Genomic DNA, 7926 nt, shown 5'->3' with positions numbered 1-7926 from the left:
GCGCCTCAAGGAGCACTTCGCGGCGCTCTACCGCCACGTGTTCCAGGTGAGCGCGCACACCCGCCCGCACACCCGCACGCACCCGCACACACACCCGCACACCCGCCCACACACCCACACACTCGCCCAGCGCCAGCGCCTCAAGGAGCACTTCGCGGCGCTCTACCGCCACGTGTTCCAGGTGAGCGCGCACACCCGCCCGCACACCTGCACACCCGCCTGCACACACACCCGCACACCCGCACACACACACCCGCACACCCGCACGCACACCCGCACACCCGCCTGCACTCCCGCACACACACCCGCCCGCACTCCCGACACCCGCACACGCACACCCGCACACACACACTCACGCTATGCTTAAGAAGATAACATATGATAGTGTAATCAATAAAAAACAACTATTATAATAAATTATAACTCTTAACATAAACATCCATGATTTTAAATCCCAGAATCAGGATCACGCATTGCAATATTATTATTATCTATTACTAACCGCGTGCGTGTGTCTGTCCCGCAGAACCTCCGCGACGGCGAGGGCCGGCCGCTGTCGTCGGCGCAGTACTCGCTGCAGCAGGCGGCCGACGGCAACGTCGTGCTCGTGCCCAAGATGAGCCAGCACGCAGGTGACTTACTTGTGCATTTAAAAAAAAAAAGATTTTTTGTATGTTTGTTGGTCTGTGTGTCGCATGTCGTGTGACGGTCGGCCGCGGAGTGGGGATATAGCGACAGGCGCTCCGCAGAGCAGACGAGGCCAATATGGCGGCGTCTATAGTTCCATCAGTTGACCGTCAGTTAAATATCTATAATGTGGAAAAAATAGTTTCGCTTTTACCGTGGTTTCATAAAACCACACCATCCTTTTTTTAAGTTAGAACCGTTCGGAAGACAATGTTTTTTTTTAATTAATAAAATGGATTAAATTTGTACGACTAAACACTAGCTGACCCGTGAACGTGAAATTTCCTTACCTTTTCAAGCTTCTCTGGTCTATTATAAATTCATCAAAACTATAATTATCGAAATCGGCCAAACCGTTTTCGAGTATTAGCGAGACTAACGAACACCAATTGATTTTATATATTTATCAATATAATTCTGACAATATGGAGGCGATTTATTTTATTTTTATAATTATTAATTATATGAGAGGTGTCAAGGGACACTATAAGAGAGAGAGAGAGAGAGAGAGACAGAGAAACAGCTTACAATAGCAAAAACAACTTTTCGCGAGAACTTCTTCCGTCTAGCCCCCTTTCACAACGCGCGATAAGGAACTTCCGTTCCAAAAATATATAACATTTTTGCGTGTTTGTACCCGCAGACCACACGATGAACCGCACCTCCGATGACGACATGGACAGGAAGAAAAGCTACGAGTGACGTCACAGCGCACCCCGCACCCGCCCCGCGGCAACCGCATACTCCGCCTGCTCCACGTTATATATACATATGTATGGAAAATCGTGAAAAAATAAATAAATAAACAAACAATAAAACACAATGTAAATGACGACTAACGTGTGTGGGAAACGAAGTGACATTGTGCTGGGATTTGATACTTATCTGTTGTTATAGTTCGGCTCGGCGGCCGAGAGATTGCGCTGTCACTAAAATGAACAATGTACAGCTGTGTTTTTTTTTCTCTTTATTTCCGTTCGTTTTTCTGTATATACGAGTATAGTAACATTATTCTATAGAACGCATGATTAATTATAGATGTTTCTCTTGAATTCATAAATTTCGTTGACACGAGCGTGTTTGTGTGGACTGGATGTTAGATGGCGCTGTGACTAAAAGTTTTCCAAGTACGTTTTGCCTAGACTAGAAATAAAAGGGCATCTCGATTCTAGAAATGTAGACCAAGCAGATTGTATACAGATTAAAAATATTTATATGATAATTATTTACATTGATATCGGTATAAGTTTTTGAACGAAATCAAAGTGAAAAATATGTAAACACGATTGTATAAATGAATAAAAAATATGTACGTTACTTCTTGTGTTTGGTTTCACGCGAGTATTATACATTTAGAAATTCTCCCCGTGACCACGCTCGCTGTAAAGTGTTCGAAACGTCGGGTTAATAATATAATGAATAAATCGCGTTTAAAATCCGTTGAAAAGTTTTTAATTTCTAAATGTACGTTACTGATGAAATAGAACGTGTGTAATTGTGTATAACATATTGAGAAATAAACGAAATACATCTGTTTTTCTTATTTTTATACTATATTATGGGAAGATTAAACGATTCGGGAAACGCTAAACTTTAAGCAATTTTCAACTGTGAGTTTATAAATATACGATATGTCACCAATTGACGGAGTGGATCTTAGTTATGCATTTTTCTCGTGCACGAGCAAATAACCCGATAGTTCCCGCCGATTCCGATTTTGGCGGGAAAAGCGGCGAAGATTCCCGCCTTTTTTTCGGCACGGCGGACGGAGCGGCGCTTTAAATTTCGAAAATATATCGATGTGATAGAAAATCTATTCCATTTTTGGTTAGTTCCAATTTAGTTTTGAGGTTAGTGTTGGCAGTAATGGAGGTTAAATAGGATACTGCGTTTAACTTGATAATCACAAGCTTATATGTCAGTCTTGTGTGTCGCTGTGATTATTGCGAGAAACGCATATTAGCGTAGGGTGAATGTCGTGTGACATGGTTCGCGTTGCAATAACTTTAAAATTAAACGATTTTAAACCATTAACTGTAATATATTTTTTATTAGGACTTTATTTATGTATATTATAATAATATAGGGTAACACTGTTATAGTTAATATGTTGTAACACTGAAATTTTTTGTTTCGATTTCCGGTCGTCTATTTTGAAAGTACAAACGTTCTGAAATGTAAAAAAAAACGCTTCCGTTTCCGTGTGGACATTTTGCAAAAATGGAAAATTATATAAAAAAAAAAATTAAAGTCTCAAATGTCCATTTGGGAATGCAGTTTTTAACAAACAAATTTGAAAGATCATTATTTTGTTTCTAACACTGATCTTTTAGATTCTAAGAGGATTTCTAGCCATAGGATTGTGTCACTTATGTCGGCAAACGTTTTTTAAAGACAATATTTGATTTTAAATAAATAATTTAAAATACACTATCCAATATCACGTACATAGCTTTTTGAGTGATATTTGATTTCACGTTGCGCAAAATGTTGTCTTTGAAAAAGTATTTTAATCTATGGTGCATATATTTAATTATATTAGATCGCTTTGCAAGGAAGAAATATAAATTAAGTGAACATAGGCGACGGGTAACGCATTTTAAATAAGTTTTTTAATAAAGGCTTAGCGTGACAATTCGCTGTTTTATTTTGTTTAAAAATCTAGCTAAAAATAGTAATTATTCTTTTCAAAGAAAAGGTCTCTGATGACCTTGACCAGATTTTAAAATGGAACATAATGACTCCCAATGGTGAAAGAATTTTTGTAATCGGTCCAGCAGTTGTCTGAAAACGTTACAAACATAATAAATTCAAATTTCCTCTTTATAATGTGTAGATATGGTGTTGCTATTTCGAATTGCGAGGATTTTATCTTTTGGCCATCCAAATAAGTGTGAAATATTTGCAATTTGTTAAACGAGTATGTACATACATAGGCAGTTATTTCGTTTGTATGTATGGTTGTAGCTTTTCCACAAAAATTTATGAATCAATTCAGATGAAATTTGTTCGGCAGATAAATTATATATTTAGTGTACAAACATACTATTTTTATTCACAACAAAGGTAAACTATATAAATGCTTAGATATTAGTATTCGGTATTAAATAAAAAACCCGAATATTTTAATATATACGTATATTTAAACTGCATTATTACAAAATACTATTGCTAATATAATTAACTTAATAATACATTGGAAAGTGCTAAATGCTTATTTATTCTTAATATTACTAAAAAGTCAATGAAATTAATAAATTTTCTTGTAATAACATGATAAAAATAGGAATAAAAACATAACTTATCCTAATTATAAAAGTCAACTTATATAATAAGGTGTAATACTTTTTTAATTTTGTCTTTTAAAACATTGCATTATTAAGAATACGATAATTTCATTTCGCATACATTTAGTGAAGTGAAAATAATTTAATATCAGTAAATCATTTATTACATACCAATGGCAATAAAAACGTTATTTTCCCTAAAAAAATCTGTATCTTAAAATCAATATTGCAATGCAATTCAGAATTGTATATTTCATTTTATAAAACAGAATACTTAAATTACAATGATGATAATGATCCATTGATTTAATAAACTGTAACTAAACATAAGCAATCTAAACATTCATTGAAATAAACACCTTATTTCCTGGCAGTAATGTTCAAATTCAATTGCAATAGCTCATTAATAAGCTTTGCCTGATACACGCGTAGGCAGAATTGTACTTTGGACTATTGTTAAACATTAATCTAGATGTTTATTGTTCGTCTTTGGGTGATGGTGTTGGTGATGATGATGATGCCTATGGTGATGATGATAATGATGATGATGGCAGCGATGGCAGAGGTATTGACGATGATAATAGATACAGTGTAAATACAGATGGAAGCTTGTTCAAATGAATCTATGTTGTGTATTGTATACAAATTTAATGTACTTATTAACATACACAAAAATTATAAAGAATATGAAAAACAGCTAATGTTTTAAAAAACTAAAACTAAGCGCTTAATCTAGAAAACCGTTGTTTTCACCTATTTTAAATAAATTTTAGTCTATGCTGTGGGAGTTGTGTTGATTTTCAGTCAGAGAAACAGCGCACTTCCTGTAAACAGAAAAAATAATCTTTTTTATTTGTTATTATGCAAGATCATGAATTAATTTACGTCGCTTTAGTGTATCAAATTCTTACTGACTAATTCACCATTCTTGTATTTCATTAATAGCAAAGGACCAACAATCGATCCCTGTGCCACCCCATACAAGATCCATTATAAATATTTGTCTAAGTATGTAGTAAACTACTTAGATAGGCTTTCGTTTATTTTAAAATCATCAAATTGTAACCTAACTGTGGCGCGTGAACAAATAGAATATTATTTTTACACTCTTTTTTCATAAATTAGCGTATATGACGTATTATATAGTATACAGTCTCCTCCTCCTCCCTCCCTCCCTCTTTTGAATAAACATTACACTATCACATTATACAAACATTATAACCGCGTACCGCTGGAAATCTATTCTAGTCTCGTTTTACTACAAAAAGTGAAGTCCCGTGTCCCCTATTTTTTTTACTACAGTCCTTCCCAAATTTCCTATCCTTTAGTTTCGTCACAAAACTTACCCATAACGAAAAACAAAGAATTTATTTAACTTTGACTATTATAGCACTGATTTCAATGATATTATAGTCCTTAGAAATGAGAAATTTTTAAAGAAAATATTGAGGTAAGCGTTGCTACGGTATGACAAAAAGATTTTTGTGATAAATTTTTTTCTATTCTTTAAAAATGTTGTCCGTTTGTCTCCTCACCTACTGCGCATTGGTGGAGGGCGGTGGGAAGCAGCGCACGTGTTCGACTCCCGCTCGCTCGTCGTCCGCGGCCGCCAGGTGGCGGGCCAGCACACTGAATATCTGCGAGTTCAGCACTTGGAACCGCCGAATCCTGTCCACCATGCGCTTCAGCGGCTGCGGAACATTCATCATCATCACCATCATCATTATCATCATCATCACCATCATCAGCCCATACTAAACCATTTAAACGATAAGTTTTAATCTGACCGACCGACTCGTTTAGACTCGATTTTGACCACACTTGAAGAAGACAGATTTAATTCAAAATGTGTACACTTGCCAAAGATCGGTGATAACACAATAATTTCGTAATTATCTTATTATCCCGATTAAGAAAAAATTAGTCAAATAAAAAGATTCGGTTCTCTATCACCTTTCCAGGTTCTCAAGCTATCTCTACACTAAATTTCATTAAAATCGGCCGTATAATAACTGAGATCGGCGCGTTAAGACTAACAAAAATCTCTTCAGGCTTATATCATACCAATATTATAAACGCGAAATTTTTTAAGTATGGTTGGAGACCCATTTATCCATCCATCCACCAATTCAGCCTTCCAGCCATCCAATCATCCATCCGCCTATCCATCCATCCATATGTACACTCACAATGCCCTTAACCAGCTCGTCCTTGCCATCGACGCGCTGCACCCTGAGGATGTGGTAGCAGAAGTCGAGCGCTTCGAAGCGGCGCTGCTGACCCAGCAGGGCTATGATGGTGCACCCGGCCCAGTGCAGGCCTTCGCCGAACAGCTCCCTGCACATAAAACATGTTATATTCTTTCATGTGGTAGTCGAGCACGCTTCGGCACGAATCACGCCAGCTTGCACCGGGGAAGTAACATACACCCCCAGGAGACCGGCTGATAACCGGCTGACCGGCGGATAATTGGCATTAGCATACTGCTGTATTTCGTTCAATGAGTGGAGGAGCAGATGGTCCACATCCTTTTCCTTAACCTTCCCAGTCCTATTCTTTATTCCTCTCCTTAACGATTAAAATATCGTTGAAAGATACTCTTAAACACTTGAAATGTGATATTATATAACAATATTGGTTTCCAATACTTCAAAACGTTATTTAGTTGCATTTCAATCATCTGAAATGATTTAATATTTAATAAGATTATTCATTTATAAACATAACAAATGGCAAAGGGCCCAACATTGAACCTTGGGGTACACCAATATACAAAGAATTTACAAAGTTACTCACTCAACAGTGAACTGAGTGTCACCAACTGGAATGCAGTACAGGAATTGTAGAGCCGACCACAGTCTAAAATACAAAGATGATTAGGCACATAAACAAGATATAATTGGAAGGAACAGTATAAAAAGTTATAAGTATATCTTTGACTGACTAAAAGTCCGTGGCATTGTATGTATTTGTGTATATGGGTAAAAAGTCCTGTAGGTTGATTAACTGTTTGCCTGTTTGTTTCTTTGTTCGTTTGCTTACTTTTCTGTTTGTTTTGAGTGTGTGTGCGTGTGTACGCACGTGGTGTGGATGGATGCGGCGAGTAATATCCCCCCCCCCCAAATGTTTGTTGTTTATGTGCTTATTTGTGTGTGTGTGTGTGTGTGTGTGTGTGTGTGTGTGTGTGTGTGTGTGTGTGTGTGTGTGTGTGTGTGTGTGTGTGTGTGTGTGTGTGTGTGTGTGTGTGTGTGCACCTGTGGAACTCGCTGGTGTCGTCGGTGTGCAGCGGCGCGTGGTGCGGCGCGGGCGGCGCGGGCCAGTGCGGCGCGGCGAGGCAGCCGCGCAGGCGCCGCAGCACCACCGCGAACAGCGACAGGCCGCAGCACAGCCGCTCGCGCGTCAGCAGCTCGCCCTCGCGCGACAGCTGGCTCTGCTGCCAAAGTGCGTGCGGCGCGCATTCAGAAGATGCGTCATTGGGACTCGGTTTAAAAAAGTCTCATGTCCTCTACTGGGGTTTGGGGCAGATGATATACATCTGTTTCACTGATTGATTTTCTTTATGGACAGATAGGCGATCAGCCTTCTGTGTCCTGCCAGACCGAGAGACTTTTTTTATGCGTCCCCACCGGGAATCGAACCCAATACCACTCAGTTCTACGCTCACACTTTAACCACTGTACCAAGAAGGCGGTCAACTACGACTCAATATACTCATAACTAATTAGTTTATAGAATCGAGAGAACTCGATAGCGTGGCGCGATTCGAACCCGCGTCCAACGCCGTACTGTGCCAACCACCCGTAATCCTAATCGAATCTTGTTTAATATTACACTTTCTACATTTTGATTTATAAGACACTAGCTGCGCCCCGCGGTAAGTCCGTATCCCGTAGGAATATCGGGATAAAAAGTTGCCTATATGTTATTCCAGCTGTCTACGTACCAAATTTCA

General features: G+C 38.6%; 2 protein-coding genes across 3 annotated transcripts in view; one reads left to right on the top strand and one right to left on the bottom strand.

Moving 5' to 3' along the window:
• LOC119838478 (segmentation protein cap'n'collar-like) overlaps positions 1–1481 on the top strand; it is an 87849-nt gene extending 86368 nt beyond the window's left edge. The window contains exons 20-22 of the mRNA XM_038364425.1: positions 11–181; positions 527–632; positions 1331–1481. Coding sequence (XP_038220353.1) covers positions 11–181; positions 527–632; positions 1331–1389 — 336 coding nt within the window. The 3' untranslated portion in view covers positions 1390–1481. The remainder of the gene's footprint in view (positions 1–10; positions 182–526; positions 633–1330) is intronic.
• Positions 1482–4156: 2675 nt separating this feature from the next.
• The window catches only part of LOC119838504 (cytoplasmic FMR1-interacting protein), a 27241-nt gene continuing 23471 nt past the window's right edge, over positions 4157–7926 (bottom strand). The window contains exons 25-29 of one of the 2 annotated variants that reach the window (XM_038364465.1): positions 7229–7407; positions 6771–6833; positions 6164–6311; positions 5510–5665; positions 4157–4798 (exon numbers count right to left, since the gene is read on the bottom strand). In XM_038364465.1, coding sequence (XP_038220393.1) covers positions 5510–5665; positions 6164–6311; positions 6771–6833; positions 7229–7407 — 546 coding nt within the window. In that variant the 3' untranslated portion in view covers positions 4157–4798. The remainder of the gene's footprint in view (positions 4799–5509; positions 5666–6163; positions 6312–6770; positions 6834–7228; positions 7408–7926) is intronic. The other variant, XM_038364466.1, reaches the window with a different exon arrangement.

Source organism: Zerene cesonia, unplaced genomic scaffold, assembly GCF_012273895.1.
Source record: "Zerene cesonia ecotype Mississippi unplaced genomic scaffold, Zerene_cesonia_1.1 Zces_u003, whole genome shotgun sequence".
NCBI lineage: Eukaryota > Metazoa > Arthropoda > Insecta > Lepidoptera > Pieridae > Zerene > Zerene cesonia.
The sequence above is the reverse complement of the archived record's forward strand: the minus strand, read 5'-3'. Positions and strand labels throughout refer to the sequence as shown.